General features: G+C 40.8%; 1 protein-coding gene across 3 annotated transcripts in view; it reads left to right on the top strand.

The window, feature by feature from the left end:
- GPATCH2L (G-patch domain containing 2 like) overlaps positions 1–20731 on the top strand; it is a 54028-nt gene that overhangs the window by 20687 nt on the left and 12610 nt on the right. For 2 of the 3 annotated variants that reach the window (XM_059373679.1, XM_059373680.1), the window contains exons 4-8: positions 2496–2672; positions 4261–4340; positions 7481–7539; positions 9765–9819; positions 12104–12189. In XM_059373679.1, the coding sequence (XP_059229662.1) occupies positions 2496–2672; positions 4261–4340; positions 7481–7539; positions 9765–9819; positions 12104–12189 (457 nt within the window). Of the gene's footprint in view, positions 1–2495; positions 2673–4260; positions 4341–7480; positions 7540–9668; positions 9709–9764; positions 9820–12103; positions 12190–20731 lie in introns of all 3 variants that reach the window. The other variant, XM_059373681.1, reaches the window with a different exon arrangement.

Genomic DNA, 20731 nt, shown 5'->3' with positions numbered 1-20731 from the left:
TTGACACAGAGAAATCACAGGTAGGCAGAGAGGCAGGCAGAGAGAGAGAGGAGGAAGCAGGCTTCCCACTGAGCAGAGAGCCTGATGTGGGGATCGATCCCAGGACCCTGGGAGCACGACCTGAGCCGAAGGCAGAGGCTTTAACCCACTGAGCCACCCAGGCACCCCTCGATTATCCCATTTAAATGTGTGTGCATTTCCTAAAGATTCTGACTGATACTCAGTGCAGGTCTCCTATTCTGGAACCCCTAGTCTTTGCCTGTACTTACTGCTTTGTTATCACTTACCATGATGTTATTATTTGTAGATGTGTATCTTTTCCACTGAAGTCTTCCAAGGTAGGAATTTTTTTTTTTTTTACTATTTGGAGCTACAGTGGGTAACATATTGCCTGGCATATAGTAAGCTCTTAATAATTAGTTACTGGAAAAGCCAGATAAGGGGAAAATTCTCCTTTTTCTCCCTCAAACAGAATTAGACATAGAACCTCAGATGATGAAACAGCTAAACCTATTTTGGAAAAAGCAGGAGGAGTAGGAAGTCTGGAGTCTGACCCATCAGCTTCTTCCTTATTCTCTGGCAGTAGTCTTTTGGGGGAGCTGCTGCGTCATGCATCCTGGTGAGCCCAGGGTTGGCGACTACTGGTCTAGATGACTTCACAAGGTTTTCTCCAGTTCAGTGAGTCCCTTTTTATATTGTCAAAAATCTTGAGTGAATGCTTAAGAACAACAACAACAAAATGCCCTTATGGGATATCATTTGTCTTTAGGAAGTATGGTCTAACTAACTAACTATACTGTTTTAATAAATGGCCTAAGGAATGCTTGTGAATAAGAAAGGAATTAATATATTGACGTGCAGAGAAACTAATCATTGTTAATTCCTTTTTTTTTTTTTTTTTAAGATTCTATTTATTTGACAGAGAGAGAGACAGCGAGAGAGGGAACACAAGCAGGGGGAGTGGGAGAGAGAGAAGCAGGCTTCTCACTGAGCAGGGAACCCAGTGCAGGGCTGGATCCCTGGATCCTGGGATGATGACTTGAGCCAAAAGCAGTCACTTAACAATGGAGCCACCCAGGTGCCCCTCATTGTTAATTCTAAAGCCTATCTGTAGTTCATCTTATGTACATGGCTTGGTGAGATGCTTTCAAAGTAGTGATTCTCAAAATGTGGTACTGAAGTCAGCTTTGCATCATTAGGGAACTGGTTAGAAATTCAATTTTTGATCCTTTCTGGACCAGAATCAGAAACTTTGGGAGTAGGGCCCAGCAACCTGTGTTCTGACAACCCTTTCTGCTTCCTTTGATGCAATTGAAGTTTGAGAACCACTGGTCTAGAGAAGTAGTTGTTGGTGGTGTGTTTTTATAAGGGAACACTTCGAGTAACTTTTTAATGGACGTTTTCCTTTTCCCTTTTAGAGATCTTCAAGGTGGGTTAAGAGTTACCATTATCCTGTTAGAGGCTCATGAATCTGATACTTCATGCCCTAACCATGGCCTGACCAGCTTTCCCTGGGATCTGGCATACATTAGAGAATGAATGCGCTGTGAATTATTTAGATGTTCTTGTAGTAATTCCCTTCATCCTTGCTGTTTTGAAAGGAGTATGGAGTGGCAGACCTGAAGTTTTCTGTCTTACTACTTTTTGTGGGTGGGAGCAAGTTCTGTTACAAACTGAGAAGCTGTCATCCTAGCCAGTAGAAAAAGGTTTGAACCAAGAGTCTGACTCTATGGGTCTCACCTTGATTTTGTCATTGGTGAAGAGTCTGGCCTTGGGTGAATGGTATAACTTCATGACACAAGCCTTAAGGGATTATATTGCTTCTTCCTGTGGTTAGTTTTTTCCTGGTTGCTTGGGTTGCTAGTGTCAAGATGATTTTTCTGTCCCATTAATGTAGGAATTGAGGTATGGGTATGCATTTTTTATTCACCCGTTATAACAAATGCAAATAAAACATCCTGAGGAATAGCTAGTTTTGAATTGAAAGACATTTGTGGGCTTTGAACCCCCAGGCCCATTTATACCACAGAATGCTACATAAGAGGCAACTTATTTTTGTGTTAAAGGCTTTGGAGTTAGACTTCGGGTTCAGATCTTGCCTTCATCATTCACTAACTTGGTCTTGCCTTCTCTGGGCTTTAGTTGCCTTATTTATAAGTTGGAATTAGTGTAGGGTTTAGAAGAGATAACATACTTAGAGATTTTTAGCATGGACCCTCATAGGTGGTAAGGGTTTAGTAAATGGTAGCTTTATTAGTTTTTTACTCTAAAAAGAAGTCCAGTATAACACAGTATGACATTTTTGTGAAACTAGTTTGATACTCTAGTTTTCATCATAATATAGGTCAAGAAGAAAGATCAAAACAAATTTTTTTGTACTTTGACTTTATTTAAAAAGTATAATGAAATCCATTGCTCTGAGAAATCATTTTCTCATTTAGTTTTCCATAGAGCATATTAAAATTCCAGCTTATGATATGATTTCTTTATTTTAGGAGATGATGAGCAGAGCGATTGGTTCTATGAGGGAGAATGTGTCCCAGGATTCACTGTCCCTAATCTTCTGCCAAAGTGGGCTCCTGATCATTGCCCTGAAGTAGAAAGAATGGATTCTGGACTGGATAAACTTTCTGATTCCACATTCCTTTTACCTTCTCGACCAGCTCAAAGAGGTACGTTCTGAGGAGACCAAAATATACTTTGCAACTTTTATGGTTCTCTTTGGGGAGAATCATCCCATGGCCAGTATACTCATCCCTCTAAGTATGCATTAACTCTCTGAAATTTGGAGCTAGTCCAGGGATTTTCCTAGAAGATTCAAGGGTGAGTCTCAAAGCTTGAGGTTCTCCATTCAAACCTAAATCAACCCATGGAGACTCTCGGGATATCTATTAGCAGGGCATTCCTTCAGCTTGCTATTGCCATTTGTGCCAGATTTAGGAAGCCTAGCAGCGTGTCACTGCTGCTTACCTGCTGTGAAACCGATGGGCTATGGAGTGCTCAGTGGGAGCCTGAAGTATTGGATCTTGGAAGAGAACAGATTTCAGTAAGAACATTCACATACAAGGTATAATGACATTTTTTTAATTGGATGATTTTAAAATATTTCCTTAAATAATTTGATTTTATTCTATTATTGTGGACTTAAACACAAATACATCCTTTCCTTTTGCTTTTCCTTTACTTATGATGTAGCAAAGTAGAGTGGAAAGAGCCTAGGACAGGAGGAAGGAACAGGGTGCTAATTTAACTCTCAGGTACTGTCTTCTAGCTCTGTGACTCTGACAGAGTCACTTCATTGCCTTGGGAGATGGGGGTTGGCACTTAAAATAATTGTGGCTTTGAGAAGACTGTTTCAGAGCTTTTTAGCTCTATAAACTGATGATTCTGGGGTGCCCAGTAATCAGTCAGTGATCAAGTATTTGTTGGGCATCTTTTGGTGATCAGAATTATGCTCAGAGCTATAAACTCCTATAGCGTTTTCTAAGGATGAATTTACGTGATTGAAAGTCCTTCTGAAAACATTTGGCTCTTGGTAGAGATTATTGCCTGGCTGAGGCGCATGTTGCTGCCTTAATAACTTGCGTCAAACATTTCAGTGACCATTTCTGAAAATTCTTTATGGATCACTTAAAATGCACACAAATGAGAGCAGGAAGGACACCTTAAAATGGCCCATTATTCTATACCCAGAGACAGTGTCATCAATAAGACTTGGGTGTGGATTTTTCTAGTTGTGTTTTTTATGTATAGAACACATACAGCAATTAGAAAAATGGCTAAACATTTTTGTGTATATTATGTATATTTTTTGTATATAAATGTATAAATGGCTATACACTTATACAGGCTATTTTTACTATTATTTTATGACTTCAGTGTTTTTGAGATAATAACTAGGATTTAATTTATTATTAGAAATTATTAATAACACCTTTTATTTGTGTACTGTTTTCAATTTATAAAATACCTTCCCTGTGTTATTTAATTGAGTCTTCCCATCAGCCCTGTATGCTAGGACTGAGTGAGTGATTATCCCTCCTTTCTAGGTGAGGATCCCTAGGTCAGAGTTAAAGACACACCTAAGATCATACTGCAAAGACGTAAGAATTATAAATCCTTGGCATATAGACTAATGATACTAGTTTAAGGGTCATTCTAGTAAGGTCCTGGGGATGAAGACCTTTGGTGATCTAGAAGCATATCATTGGTAATGAATCTTCTGCATTCTGTTTCTGAGGGCTTTCTTCTTTTTTTTAGGGTACCATGCCCGCTTGAATCGTCTGCCTGGAGCTGCAGCTCGATGCCTCAGAAAGGGCCGAAGAAGGCTTGTTGGGAAGGTGACCGCTCTCTATGTCTACTGGGCTCACTGGGAGACTGGGAGGACAGTATTTCCTGTGGGATTTGTGTACTGTTTTCAATAATCCTAGGTGCTGCAGAACTCCCTGGAGTAAATTAAGCCAATTGAAATGTTCTTCAAGTTCACAAGAGTGAACCTTAACGTAGGATATAAATGGATACACACATAAAAGATGAAGCTTAACTCATACAGAAGTTTTGACAAAGCAAATACTATTATGACAGTTTGTAATCTGCAGGCCTGCTCTAGTTTCTTCTATTCTTTTGATTAATCTTATATTATTATTGTAGAAGTTAAAATACTCTTGGCTTCTTTATAACTCCTCCTGAATTCATAAATGCTTCTTCTGTTCTAACTTTGGTCTTTTGTTCCAGAATTCATTAAAAAAAAAAACAAAACAAACAAAAAACCCCAAAACTGAAAGAAAACCTGTTACCAGATTTCAAAAGCTTCTCCTTGGCCACATGGGAGGAATATCTACAATTTATTCAGTTCCCCCTTTGCTGGGGACTGTACTGGGCACTCAATTCATTTAATCCTCTTAACAACCATATAGGTGATGTTCCGAACCACTTAGCAGATGAGGAAAACTTGGGTTCAGAGAAACTAGGTAATGTCTGATATTCCCCAGAAAGATGTGGCAGAAGAGAGAATTGAACCCAGCTGTGTTTCTCTTTTATCTTTTCTAGTTTAAAACTTAGAAAGTTATTATTTTTTTAAGAAGTATTTATTAATTAGAGAGTACCCAGGTAGGGGGAGGGGTAAAGGGAAGGGGATAAGCAGACTCCCACTGAACAGGGAACCGTCCTGTCCCAGCACTATGGGATCACGACCTGAGCCAAAGGCAGACACTTAATTGTCTGACTCACCCAGGTACCCGTAAAAACGATTTTAATTAATTTTTTACTGTAGCTTTGAGATTCAAGGTAGGTGAAGACTGGAGCTCGTACCTAGAGAGGATGGTTGTGAGCAAAGGGCAAGAGAGTGAGAGGCATTTCAGAACATTAACGCATAAACATTCATTGCATAAACATTTAGAATGCCTAATATGTGTCAGGCTCTGTGCCAGGCCAGGTACATAGTGATCACAGCCACAGCCTGGCTACCCTCAGGTGTTTTATAGTTGAATTAGGGAACTGTTTTCTGAAATTTTTGCTATGTAAAAAGCTATTTATTTCCAGGTGAACTCAGATTTTTTTTTTTTTTTAAGATTTTATTTATTTATTTGACAGAGATCACAAGTAAGCAGAGAGGCAGGCAGAGAGAGTGGAGGAGGCAGGCTCTCCGCAGAGCAGAGAGCCTGATGCGGGGCTTGATCCTTGGACCCTAGAATCATGACCTGAGCCGAAAGCAGAGACTTTAACCCACTGAGCCACCCAGGCGCCCCAAACTCAGATATTTTTAATCTTTAAATTCAATTTCAAATCTCTTAATTGGAAGACATTTGATTATTGAAAGAATGATACCTTCTTCTTTTGGCTCATTGATTTCACAGACATTAAAATGCTGCTTTCACTGTTCTGAGAGCTTATTCTTAGTTAACAGGACAGCTAATAGGTAGAGGCAGGCTGGAGGTTGGGAGTAGGGAACAGAGAGATGGTTTTACTTTTTCCTTTATCAGTTGGGCTTGAAAGATAATGTTCTACCTATCTACCTTATTTTGTTTCAGCTCTTATAAAATAAGAGCCTTCCACTTCCATGGAAGTAAATCAGTTTGTCTTGAAGGCTTCCTTTAGCTTGCCTGGAAGGAAATTCTAGGGCCTATTGGATATGCCTCTAAGAATTTCAAATGAATGGGATAATATTTACTTGTTTAATTCATCTTCATCACCTTAAAGGGATATTTGTCATTTCTAGCAGAGGTCAATGTTCTGCCCCCCTTCTCCCCCCTCCCCCACCTCTCTTCTCTTTCTCTAAATTGTAATCATAAATAATGAGTTTCATTCACAGCTCCCTGCCAGCGAGCTGCTAATTACGCAAAGTACTGCTTGTAATTTACACAGTAATAAACTGTAAATTTAAACATTACGGCACTTTAAGTTAATAATTTTTCTGCAGTAACAAATAGCTCATTTTTCACCCATCCTTTCCCTTGGCCCCACTACTGTGGCTGTGTCTGTGACCAGGAGGCATGTGCATAAGAGATGAAGAATGTGAAGAATACAGTCTGGGAAACCTTTTCGTTTAGCTCCATTCCCGCCCAGAATCTGACTTCAGATTAATTTTCCTATGGTCAGTACTGCGAAAATGTATACCCTAATATTCTAGGCTAATCCACACACATAAATGAATACTGATCATATTTGCCCAGTAACAAATGTGTTTGAGTAACAGACTTCACGTACTCGACATTCATGCCCGTGACTTACACGCTCTCATCTTAGCCCTTAACTCGTGTGTGCATGACTCTTACTCGTGTGCTATCGGTGTGCTTCCCCAGGTCCTGTGGTAGGCAGTCATTGTAAATATATTCAATGAAGTGAAGGGTGGTGAGTGCCTTGTGCCATTTTTCAGTTTTTTTGGAGATGATTAGTTTCTGGTGGAATTATGGATAAGATTTCATATTACAGTCTTAAGAACCCTAAATTTAAGAACCAGTTTGTACAAATTTCTGTTTTACTTTAAGAGATGATGCTTAACAGACAAGACAGGGTAACAGTTTTTGTAAGTTAGCAAAATTCCTTTAATACTTGTACATTTAGCCGGCAGATTTTAGGTGTTCCCAGTGAGGATGGGGTGAATTTCCCATTATGAAGGGGCCGTGTCTGCACTGGGGAACTTGGTGTGCAGCCCATTAAAAATCAGCTACTGTTGGATTTTTAAAAAATTGTTTCTATTTCTGTATACTTTAATAACTTACTATTGAAATGCTATCTATAGTTAACAAGGTTTATAATGACTTTTTGGGAACACTAGAGAAAAATAAGTCTAGAAAGCATAACACTTTTAAGATAAATTTCCATAAAAAGAAATAAACTTGCTATTGGATTTTAAGATTGACACTTGACATGTGCCTTTGAGGTTGCTGGCACAGTTATGGGAAAGTGTGAACTTGATGACAGATCATACTTTATTTGTTTCTGTGGTTAGATGACACTCTTGTCTTCCTTGCCTTTGCAGGAGACCAGCATAAGTACTGAGAGAATAGGCCACATCATTAGTGACCCTCGGCAGAAGGAGTAAGTGCTTCTATAATTTACTCATTATCCTAGCCCATTCGTTGGAGTAGGAGGCAGAGGGAAGTTTTTTGAAAGGAATCTAGAAATCTGACTTTAGCGCTGAATGAGAGGATCTTCAAGATGTGTACTTTACAACAGTTAACATGGCTAATGCCCTAAACTCAAGACAGTGATTTTTTTTTTCCTTTCTAGACTAGTTTTTATTTCTTTGCTGTTTGTGTATATAGATGCTGCATTATAAAAGTAGCCTCCAGTTGTGCTGTTCCTATTTATTTATTTATATTGATTGATGTTAAGTAAGTTTCAGGTGTACAACATAGTAATTCAGTATTTGTATCCGCTACAAAGTGATCATCACGTAAATCTAGGTAGCATACATCAGCTTGAAATGGAGCCCTTTCACCCGCCTGTCATCCCCTTCTCCTCGGGGAACAACCAATCCATTCTCTGTATCTATGAGTTTTGTTTTGTTTTATTCTTTCATTTGTTTATTGTTACTGTTTTTGTTTAGATTCCTCATATAAATGATGTCATACGGTAGTTGTCTTCTCTCTCTGACTTACTCATTTAAACTAATCCCTCATGGTTCATTCATGTCATAAATGGCAAGATCCCTTCTGTTTTATGATGGAGTAGTATCCCGTTGTGTGTATGTGTATGATGTATACACCACATGTTCTTTATCCATTGATGGAATCTTAGGTTGTTTCCACATTTTGGCTATTTTGAGTAATGCTTTAGTGAACGTAGAGGTGTATGTATCTTTTCAAGTTGGTGTTTTCATATTCCTTGGATAAATATCCAGACGTGGTATAGCTGGATCATATGATAGATCTGTTTTTAGTTTTTCAAGGAATTTCCATACTGTTTTCCAGAGTGGCTGCACCAGTTTGCATTCCCACCAACAGTGTACTAAGATTCCCTTTTCTTCATGTCCTCACCAACACTTGTTATATCTTGTTTTGTTAATAGCTATTCTGACAGGTGTGAGGTGATATTTCATTGTGGTTTTGATTTTCATTTCTCTGATAATTAGTGGTATTGGGCATCTTTTCATGTGCCTGTGGGCTTGTATGCTTTGGGGAAATGTCTTCCATGCCCTCTGCTCATTTTTTAATTGGATTGTTTGGGTTTTTGTTGTTGTTGAGTTACATGAGTTCTTTACATATATATATATATATTTTTAATTTTTATTTATTTTTAAAATTTCTTTTCAGTGTTCCAGAATTTATTGTTTATGCACCACACCCAGTGCTCCATGCAATACGTGCCCTCCATAATACCCACCACCAGGCTCACCCAACCTCCCACCCAGTTCTTTCTTTTTTTTTTTTTTTTTAAAGATTTTATTTATTTATTTGACAGAGAGAGATCACAAGTAGACAAGAGAGGCAGGCAGAGAGAAGGAGGGAAGCAGGCTGCCTGCCGAGCAGTGAGCCCGATGTGGGACTCGATCCCAAGACCCTGAGATCATGACCTGAGCTGAAGGCGGTGGCTTAACCCACTGAGCCACCCAGGCGCCCCGATGTCCCATTCATTTTATTTTTGTTTCCCTTGCCTTTGCAGTCAGATCCCACCTCCCACCCCCTAAGTCAAAAGAGACCCATGGCAAGAAACTTATCACTGTGTTCTTCTAAGAATTATTCCCCCCACCTTTCTTGTGACAGCCTTGTCCCCTAACATGATTGGCTGTTTGATGTCCCCTATACGCTTCATGGTTGGTATCTACTTATGATCTTATACTCATTAGCCTGGCCAAATTTGTCATTTACAAAATAGGCAAGATATGAGTTTGTTTTATGTTCTTGTTGAATTTGGGGGATCCTGTTGTCACCACACAGCTAAGAGTCTGTTGGTGTCACACTGTAATCTCGGGTTTGTTTTTAGAGAGTACAGTGGTTTGCATTTCATTACAAAGCTTTTTCTTTTGAAGTTATTATTATTATTTTTTTTACAAAAGAAGTTTGTATACATTTACCATTCCTTTCCTTTAGCCTCTAGTTCCTTCTTTTCCCCAGTTCTTTCTTCATCTTCACTTGGTTACCCCAGCATCTTTTATTCTGCTCTTCTGTAATTTCCAACTGCTTCTTTTATTGTTTTCTTTCCTGTTGTTCTCTCCCTCTCTTTAGTTTCTGGTTACCATCAGCTGGGAAAAGAGAACGAAATCAGGTAAGATCGCTTTTCTTTGTCATCTTTATTTTATCATTTGATTTCCTTTTCTTTAGAAAGAATAAAGCATTGGCTTCTGATTTTCCTCACATTTCTGCTTGTGCACATGAGGTAAGGTCCCTGTTCCCTATGTTCTGATTTTTTTTAAGAGGACTGTTTAAGATTATCTGATACTCACTGATAAGAACTGTAGCTAATTCCCCTTTTTAGGTTCAAATGTGTTTTTCTGTTTATTACTTGTAATGCACATTTCATAGGGATCGTTTTTATTTTGGTTTTGAACTTTGTAGTTAGAAATTAGAGTGAACCTCGTTTGTCTATGATTTAGTTCAGCACCAGCATCCTACTCTGAGAAGTATAGCGATGAGACCTGAACATAAGAAACAGAAAGAGGGAGGGCTGCTGGGAGTGAAGTGGGGTCAAGGCCTTGGGACCTTGCCCACTTAGTCTCTTAGTCTCTTCTCTGGCTACCCCTGGAGAGGGCCTTTGGCAAATGTAGGCCTTTATAAGGGGTCATAATTTAAAAATTACTGACTATGGCTAACAGTATGTTCCTTTTTTTTTTTTTTTTTTTTTTTTTAAGAAAGAAAAGGAATAAAAAGAGTGCATCAGGTTTCTGGTCTTATTACCATTCTGGTCGGGACACTAACTTCCAACCAAAGGGCAGGCTTTCTCTCTCTATAGAGCAGCCACAGGCTAGAGGATTACGGCCTGAGCAATCGACATGCAAGTGTTCCAATAAGACCACACTCCCTGAAAAGCCCCTGAAATGAGAGTAAAGGAAGGAGAGAAAGTACTCACCAATTTTGCACTGAAGCTCAGCATTCATATGTAAAGACTCAAAGCCCCACGTTCAGGCGCTGAATGATGAAATTTTAGAATTTCAATATAATTGAGGGTCGGCGGGGTGCAGTCCCGAGCCGACAACCAAAAAAGAATTCTTGAGATGTCTTTGGTGCGAAATGGTGGTTTATTAAAGCACAGGGACAGGACCCACGGGCAGAAAGAGCTGCTGCAATAGTATATTCCTTTAATGTTTGAAGCTTTCGATTTTTGTGCGGGTGGAGGTTGCTTTATCTCAATTAGGTAGAAAACAGGTGAAGACTGATAGGTGAAAATATCAGGTTTCCTGTTGCTCACTGGTTTTTGTTTTGTGTTAGACTCTTTAGGGCTTATTAAATTGATGTACAGCTTAGACTTGGAACCTTCCTCTTGAAGTTACTATTTCAGAATGAACTAGAGCATAGAGTTAGAGTATACCTAACTGGTGTGTACTTAGGATTTTAGATGGTGTGTGGACATACAATTATTACTTTAAGTCATAATATGTATTAGAAAAAATATCATTCTATCAATCTGTCATTCCATAGAAATAGTAAATGTTGAGTAAAAATAATTGGTATGAAGAAAATATGGAGTAAATATAGTGCAGATGGTGGGCAGGTACAAAGTGATTAAGGTGGTATGTGAAAGACAGGAAGCCACGGTACTGATCGTGTTTGCGTCAGAGGATCGAAAGGCAGAAGAAGGCCTGCGGTGATTACCTAGTCCAGATCTGTTACTTACACATAAGAGTTAAACAATTTGCCCAAAGTTAGACTTCTTTGTAAGTTCTTTTGAAATTACCATTCAGAGCTCTGGTCTTAAAATATATTTAGTTCTGAAATTTGGGGGAAGGATTATTCTGGGAGAAGTCCAAAGAAAGCTGGAAAACAGAAAGTGAGGTATTTTTGTGTATTGTATCCGAGTTTGATCCTCACAACCACCTTTTGAGATAAATAGAAGTTTTACAGAAGAGAAACTGGAATTATAAGCTGAAAGCAGTATGTAATTTAGCCCCATAACAGTCCTATAAAATAGGTAAGATAAGCAGTGCATCCGTTATACAGATGAGGATAGTAAAGCTCAAAGAAAGTATGTTGCTTTTAATGTATGGCAACTCAGGGATAGACTGGAATCAGATGTTAGGGATTCTTAATCTAGTTCTGTTTCCATGAGCAACGACTGTTGGTATGTGTTAACCATTATTTACTGGAAGCACTGACCAGGATAAGGAAATAAAAAGGTAACTTCTTGCTAGTTTTCTTAGGAACAAGAGCTAATAGTCAATCGCATAAGTTCCTGTTATGTCAGATAGAAGGTACTATCTTCTGCCATTTAAGTAATTGTCATGTATTAGAAGTTTTTGTAAAGTTGTTACCAAGGAATAGCCTTTTTTTGAGGTGTGTGGGATCAGTGCGCTCTGTTCCTAGCTGCGACTTCACTGAATGGTGGTCATTCGTATGATCAAATTGTCAAACGGTCCAAGGGGCAAAATAACCAAACAGCAGGCCACTCCCTGGGATCAGATCTTTTCATAGGAGCTGTTCTAAAATAATCTCATTTTTTCCTGCAGTTTAATCCCTTGTCTCCCCTTTACTCCTTGGATGTTCTCACCGACGCTTCTCACCGAAGATGTTCACCAGCACACTGCTCTGCCAGGTAAGCGTCTTCTGGTGATGATTTTCTTCCAGACAAGACCCGTTCCTTTTTTACAACACTCTTCAAGTTATTAAGTATATTTGTGTATAATATCCAATATGATCTTTACAACAACCTTTAAAGGCCAGTGGATATTTTACAGATACAGAGACTGAGGCAGAGTGTTGAAGTGTCTTTCCTGTGATCACATGGCTAATAGTGATTTAAGTCTTAACTGTGACCTGTCTTCTGACTTGTACTAGAGCATGGATTCTTTTTTTATTTTGTTCTTTTTAACAACGTGGGGCTTGAATCCATAACCCTGAGATCAGGACCTGAGCTGAAATCAAGAGTCAGACGCTTAACCAGCTGAGCCACGCAGGCACCCCCAAGTCTTCTGGCTTGTATTTCCTATTCGGCTAAAAGCCCCATCTTCCAAGAACGTTATTAATGATCCTTCCCTTGACCTGCAGAACTCGGTGTAATTTGCCTTCCGCCTGCGTGTCCAGCCTCCTGTCATGTACTTCTCTCCCCTCGCTGGGGGAGAGGTCCAGCCATGCCAGGAAGCTCAGCTCCGTTTTGTTCATCAAAAGTAGCAACCTTTTCCGCTCCGGAACCTTCACCCTTGTTCCCTTTGTCTGGAGTCCCGTGCTAAGCCTCTTCTCACAGTTGGCTACTTCTCATCTCAGGGAGGACCTCTCAGACCATCCTGTCTAAAGGGGCCACATCCACCGCTTTCTGCTCATCAATTTCTTTTCGCTGAAGCTTTATCACAGTCTGTAATGAATTTGCCTGTTGGGTTCCCCTCACAACTTTTTTCTCCTGTCTCTCTCACTAGGATATAAGCTTCGTCGTGTAGGGACTTTGTTTTTTCTTGTTCCTTGATAACATCCCCAGTACCTAACATAGTGTCTGGCACTTACTAGACTTTCAGTATACATTTGTCAGAATGAATCCTTTGCCGACGTGGCAGAATGAATCCTGCGTTTTTCAACAGAAATTCTCTGGAGTTAGGTGACATGGGAAGTAAACATGGTTTTAATGGTAGCATCCCCTAGCAAGGTTATTGTGCACAAAAGAGGAGCTAATAGGCTGAACCCCAGAACTTTTATTATTTCTAGTGGCACAAAGGATTTCTTTCCAAAATTCTGATACAGGTTTTTTCTAGCCTTCTCTTAATTCATTCTTAAATGGATATGTTCATAGGTTGGTGTGCAGGCACAAGAAATTATCCTTTCACAGATCCAATGAGAACTTCCACTATGGGCTGTAATAATAAATTCTGCCCCCAATCTACTGCTAACTGCTAGAGCTTCTACTGGAGAAGTAGTAATGAAGTAATAAATGACTTCTCTAAGGCCTTCTCTTTGCTGTTTGTTCATCATTCACTCACTCGGCACTTGCTGGCTCTGTACCGTGCACCAGGCTCTTTGTTTAGCTCCTGCCTTCAGGGGCTTCCATTCTCTTGAGAAAGCCAGGCATGGACATCAGCAGTTACAGTGTGGAGGAACAGTGTGTAAAAACGCGTACCAGAATGATACAAAGCCCTGAAGACAGGCTTCTAAGTCGGAGGCTCAGGGAGGTTTTCTTACAGGTGGTGATCCTCAAGCTGTCTCAAAAGACCCAAGATTTCAATGCATAGGAAAGCAGTCCTCCAGCTTTTTGTCTTAATCCCATGTGAAATAATGGCTCTTTGGGAAGATTATATGAATAGCACCATATCCTGTCAGATGCAGAAAGTGGATTCTTTGCCCTCCTCCCTTTACTTCTGTTACTTAGAGCTGTGTGGTGCTGTGCTGAGCTTGTATCAGGTTCCCTGTTGCTTCTAAAGCCTCCTGTTGGCTGGAGTGGGTGTCAGCTTTCTGTTTCTTTAAATTTTTTATTTTTTTAGATTTTATTTATTTATTTGACAGAGAGATCACAAGTAGGCAGAGAGAGAGGAGAAAGCAGGTTCCCGCTGAGCAGGGAGCCCGATGCAGGGCTCGATCCCAGGACCCTGAGATCATGACCTGAGGCCGTAGGCAGAGGCTTAACCCACTGAGCCACCTAGGTGCCCCTTTCTGTTTCTTTATGTATCTTATTATCCACATTATTGTCTTCCTTCTGCTGGCAGTGCTTGTGGCCAGGCTTGGAAGAGTAAGGAAGTCTAGGCTGAGCTTCCAGTGTGGTCAGCTCTAGGGAAATACTGCTCATTGCTTTAGACCATTACTACAAACAAGGTGAGAGAATGTGGACAGTTTTGGCTCATCTTTGTCCTTTTAGATATCATTCCCAGGGCAGTGGATGCAAAGTGGGTTGCATTCTTTCAGGGTAGGAGAAGACATTTTTAAAATTTCCATTTATTGTCTGATCCTTAAAAAATGGTTTTTTATTTTAAATTGTACATAGAGACATCCGGTATTTTTGTTTTATATGTATATATTAAATACATAAAGGATGTTCGTGCAAATGTTTTACTCATGGGGGAGCACAGTCAATAAAAGTTTGGCAACCACGGCTCTGTGGGAAATGGTAAGCATAAGTGACCTCTAAGCAATTTTTAGAAAATGTGGGTGATGAAACCTTGAGCCCTCCGGGCATCCTCTCACTCCTTTGAAGTTGGGGAGTGGGGGTGGTGGTCCCTGCCCAGCAAGGGGTCAGTTGAGAAGGAGCCATTTAGCTCCGGTATGGCCGAAGGATAAGATGGTTTCAGAGCTGGATGGTTGGAAATTTGCACCGAGTGGACACCATTTAACAAAGCCTGGTGTCTAACGAGGACTGTTAAAGAGCCATGGTGGCAGGGAAGAGGCAGGTGAATGACTGTGTTAAAAACTGTTTCGAATGGAAATTTTATCTTTTTCTTGTTCCATTTTATTTGTAGTAGGAAAAGATTTCTTTCAAAGCGTCTGGGCAGCCTTGGGAATTTCACACCTATCATTAGAATGATTGTGTATGTGTGTGTGTGTGTGTGTGTGTGTGTGTGTGTGGTGACTATGTTATCATTAGTGGTATAATTTTATTTTGCGAAGAGAAAAGTGTTTCCTGTTTTATCACAGCTTTCCCCGAGGAGGGCTGGTGTATTAATTTGCTGTATTGCCTCCTGGCTGTTCCCAGGCTGTTTTTCCTCTTCATCATGGAATTTTTAATGGCCCTGGTGCCTCTTGGGAAGCATGTGAGGAAGAGTTCCTCAGGGAGTGCTTCCCTTTTTTCACATGCCTATAATTACTCTCCTTTAAGAGCACAAAGAGTTTGATAATCATGCCTGAACTGTGAAGGTTTCCTCTTGTCGGGTTACTGAGCTGAAGCTGCTTCCTGCCTGGACATTGCCTGTTCCACTCACCCAAACACTCAGCTTCAGGAGACAGGACCCCTCAGCCACCCTCTCACTGCTGGAGCCATTCAGCGCTAGGGGTGTGGGAGGGAGGGGGTGGTGAGGGGGGCGCACATGACTTCAGGTACTCTCTTGTTTAGTATTTCATTGCTATAAACAAGGTAATGATGGGACCCTGATTTTAAGAGAGCACTATATTGATGTATCATTTTAATACAGCCCAGATGGCAGGTGCAGTGGATGGGCAAGGGAGTCTTTGTGATCTTTCACCGCCTAATAGATTCATGGGTTGTGAGGTTTCCAGCACTACCACTCTAGAAATACTTGAATTTGGTGTTTTTCAGCTCCAACTGCACTTTTGAATCACCTGAGAAGCTTTACTGAGAAGCTTTACAAACTAGAGCCATGCTCAGCCCCACTCGAAGATTCTGATTTAACTGATCTGGGATGAGGCATTGGCATTATTTTTCAGTTCCCAGGTGACTCTAATACACAGCCGAGGTTATGAACTGTTGCCCTAAATGCATATGATTTTGTGACCGGCGCTTTGTAATTTTCTTAATAGGAAATCCCATTTTGTAATCAGCTCTGTGATTCGGTGGTGTGTGTGTGTGTGATTCCTTATGGGAGGTGGAATGCTGGACTTCATTTTGGACGACTTCTGAAATGAAGCGGAGAACGTCAGGGTCTAGCACAGGGCCCGGCACACAGTGATTCACTGATGGGAGGGCTTGCTGGATGGGGGTCTGGATAGTCGGCAGGGTGCGTGGATGAGCTTCGTGAACCAGCTCTTTCGGTTGGTTGTTTTGGTTGCTGGTATTGGGATGTTGTATTAAAGTAGTAATACTTGTTATCGGTGTTAGGAGTTGCTGCTGCTCAAACAGCAGATGGTGTGATCGGTGTTCAGGTGGAGGCAGTGGTGTTGCTGTCAAGGACACAGTTCTAGAATGGTAATAAGGAGCGAGTGCTGGAGGCAGCTTTTCCCAAAATGAGAGATTTATTGATTGTGAAGGATAGCTTTTCTTACCGTGATTGCTGTAGAAAACCATAACTAGAACTTATCAAATGCTACAGCTCTCTGTATGACGCGCGAGTCACGAGTTGTGGTTTTTGAGTGTCTTGTGGCATTTTTTAGTTTTCCCCAACTTTCCTGACCTTTTTTCTTTCACAAGGGGTGATTTGGTAACGTATCACCACTTGTACTTAGACCTCCTTTAAGTTTTTAATCTCACATTAGCAGGTATTAGTGTGAGGCAGTCCTGGCTAAGAACCTTGGCATTATTTGGGCAAGTGCCTTAACCTCCCTATACCTCAATTTTCTTATCTTTAAAATGGAAATACTCATTTTTATTGGGCTAGCGGAGATCAAAATGGAATCACATATTTGACTGTTGAGCATACTGGTAGCTAACACAATTATTTATTTTACATTGCCACTACCCCTACTCTGTCCTTAGGATAATGGCAGTTTTATAAACTTGGAGTTGGCTTCCAGAGTCATTTGCTAATGGGGTGTTGTACAGATTCTTGGGGTGCTTAAATAGCCTCAAATGGACTATAAAAGAGGAGGCATTTGGACAGTGGATAAAAAAGAGAGAGACCTTCCTGCCCATCAGAGAGTTGAAATATGATGGGCTGTGCTCATTGGAATTCATTTTATCTGTTCACAAACGTTACGATCTGCATATCAGAGTTGTGTGCCCAGCTGGCCGTGCCACTTGACAAGGAGTTTCAAAGAGCGAGAAGAAGACTCAATTCACACTATTAATTTTGACCTTTGGAGCCATCGTAAACAGCCTCGGGTTTTACCTCAGGGCTTAGGGGAAAGAACCTTTTATTAGTCCCATATCTGCTGGGGCTGCCGTGATGCGCCGCGCCACGCTCACCTCCGTAGCGCCTTCATTCTGGCCGTGTGTGAGGGTGTTTGTGCTGGGACCGTGTCCATGCAGCTGCCCAGTCCTACTGGAACTTCCCCTCCGAGAGTGCACAGCTCTTGAATCTTTTGTCCTTCACCGGATAGTCTTGTTGACAGCCCCTCTTGGCCGGCTGGCATCTTATGCCTAAGCGGAGTGATGAAAGCGTTTTCCCTCCCTGGCCCCTGTAACCGGCCCAACTCTCCAATGGACCCAGAACTTTGCTGCTGCTGCGGGTGGCACGGAGCCGCTCCGTGATCTGCCGGCCTCGGCCTGGCCGAGGGAAGGAGAGTGCCGAGAAGTTCCAGGCGCTGGTGAGCTGTTTGGCATGGACTGCTGAGGGTTAGGTTTGAGTGCAGACACTACTGGAATTGCTGGGATCTCTTCCTGTCCGATCAGCCTCGGCTGTGTCCTCTAATTGTGAAGTGCTTTGCTCTCACTAGCGGCTGCTAGTGTCAGGCCCGGCCCCTGTCCTCTGTGCAATCTGAGAAAATAGTTCCCCTACTGGGTGTTTCATAAATGTCCATTAACCCTGAAGATAAAATCACATGTGAGGAAGGGGCCTTTCTACTTCCCTCGATTTGATTCTCTTTTCTTCATTGTACCCTGGCACTTTGTTCTTTGATTACAGCTCAGTGTCTTAGTATCTTTTCGCTCTTTACGCATCGGCCTTCCTCACTATGCTGTGAGCTCCGGGTGGTCAGGCCCTCAGCCCGGTCATTTGTGTGTACCCTGTCCATATCATTAGAGTGCTTTACACAGGGTAGGCCTCCATAAATTTGTGTTAACAATAATTGAGGGGAATAGATTGGTAATTAAGGAGAATAATTGGAATATATGATATATATGACCTTTGGTCCTTAGAAATATCAATTAATTTTTTTTTCTGATACTACTTGTTTGTGTGTGCCTAAGAAAAAAAATACAGCAAATAAGTACATTCTCATGGTAAATTTTATTTTTATTTCCCGTATTAAAAACGTGAACTTTTCAATGGGTTTTTAAAACGAGTGAATTTTTGAAGGTGAACTCTTCCTTAAATTGTCTTGCCATTGGCGGGTAAAGACTGTTTTCACTCCTTAGGAGGGACTCTAAACATCTTTGTTCTTAAATCTAAAGCAGCCACTTCAGTTATTTTTTTGCCAACATTGGTTCTATTAAACATGCATGTATTTCTCAAAGTAATTTTTTTTTCCCCCTAAAAGTACATTCCTGCCCCAGGGACATAGTGATCTGCCCAGTTTCCTAAGTAACCCTGCCGTTTAACAACACACCTGATCTCTGAGTTACCTCCACTAAAAAGTGAAAGAGAAATGTTGTGTTTATGTGTAGATATACAGAATACTCTTTCAATTAATTGCTAATCTTCAGCATTCACCTTCACAGCTATGAAATGAATTTAGTTACTTTTTTAGTTACTTTTCCTGGAGTAAGAATTTTTAAAGAATGTATTTTTCTGCTTTTAATGCTGACTCCCCGCCCCCCCCAACCCATCCTTTTGACCAGTCCTGCTGAATGGGGTGCATTTAGGGGAAGGACTTGGGCTGTGAAAGGAGCCGAACTCCGAGGCCCAGATCAGATGAAACAGAACCAGGGTAGCCTTCTCTTTTCTCTAGGGTAATTGTTTGTATACTAGGGAACAGCGTTTTTATTTCAGTCCATTTTCATTTAATCCTTCTGTTATTTTTTAGGTTAAATTTTTAGATCTTTTTTATTAACTAGTTTGGCTTTGAGAATTTGGCATTTCATTCTTTCTTTTTTCTTTTTTAACTCAGTACTTTTCACAGTAGGTAGAAGCTTATTGGAATTACCTGAAGAGAAATTTCAGAGTAAGCGTATTATTGGTTCTTCTCTTACCCCAACATGGAGAGGGCACGTGTGTTTCGTAAAAGTCTCCTTACGTGATTCTGATAACCATTGCCACTCACGTGATTCTGATAACCATTGCCACTCCAACTGAGAAGGAAGTTTTGATTTGGTGGAAATTTCAGCTTAAGTGATACTTAGCCTTTTGCTCCCTGCATTGTTGAACGATTCCTTTCCTCCACACACAGTACATGATTTGCGGTGCAGGAGCGACTACATACTGCTCTTAAAAATCTAGTTAAGTCTTCTACCCTTTCTACCTACCATGTATTGGCGAGAAGGGGAAGCTCTGACTTTCCCTGTCCTTTGTGAGAGCTGCTTGTGTGTTGACCCTTTTCAGTTTCTATCTTGTGAGAGTAGACAGACATACTGTATGAATAAAATAACACAAATTAAAGAAAGGGAGCCAAATACACCTGAGTGAAAATGAGGGTGGGGAGAGGTCAATATTTTATTTTGTTTCCTTTTTTTCAGTCTTTATGTCTGGAGTTACTGATGAGGAATTATTTGGGGACACACAAAAATTGGAACTGCCTCTGATTAGGAGGCTGTAGCTGCAGCAGGTGCATACTTCCATGCTCAGGTTCCCAAAAATAACACAGGGGGCCCTTCCAGCGCCACACGGATTATTCTCCACTCCCGAACAGGGTGTCCTCATGTTTGGAATGTGCTATACAGGTGGCAGCTTCCATTTCCTGTCTCCTTTGAGTCTTCTTGCTCTAAGCACTCAGCTTCCTTTGTGATTTCCCAAGGCTCTGGGTCTCCAAGCTTTTGAGTTTTCTTCCCTCTCTGTCCTCCAAGGTTTTTCCAAGGCAGACAAAGCCCTCAAAAGGAAATATAGATTTTTCCCAAGCTGTGAAGTCTTCCATTTCTAGTGTTCACTTAAAACCAAAAAGAAGGAAAATGTCTTGCTGTTCTTTGTAATAATTTGACTGTTTCTCTTCTTCCTTTCCCAGATCTTTGCTAGGAAGGGATATAGGGAGAGACAAGTATCTCTTCTGTACTCAGACCTAAGGTGTGATGTTATTTCACTTCTTACAAAATAGCTCTCCAACCTGGAAATGGTCCTAAGAGAAATGTGTTAAGAGGGAAAGAGCTTTAAACTGAATTCTAGGAATGAATGTGGCTTCTCTGTATCCCTGCCTCAGTTTCTCTGTTATCCAGATTCTAACTAGAAAAGCTGTGTGGCTGGAAATAAGATTAGGCTACAAGGTCCTTTAGGGAAGGGACTGTCTCACCTCAGTAAAAGCAGTGAACAATGAAGATGCAGAAAAACTCCAGAGTAGAAAGGAAATAGTCCAGGCAAAACGTACTTTTACGGCAAAATAAGGTGGTTGACTTCGTAAGCTTTATTACCTGGCTTCCTTAGAAAGCCTTTAGTTCTTTCCTGAGTAATCACCAGAGGAATTTACAAAATTTGAAGGATTTTAGCATGTTCAGGCTAACAATTAAGAGTGGGAATAGGGGCACCTGG

The sequence above is a fragment of the Mustela nigripes genome, chromosome 13 (assembly GCF_022355385.1).
Source record: "Mustela nigripes isolate SB6536 chromosome 13, MUSNIG.SB6536, whole genome shotgun sequence".
Classification (NCBI taxonomy): Eukaryota; Metazoa; Chordata; class Mammalia; order Carnivora; family Mustelidae; genus Mustela; species Mustela nigripes.
This window is presented reverse-complemented; position numbering and strand designations above follow the sequence as displayed.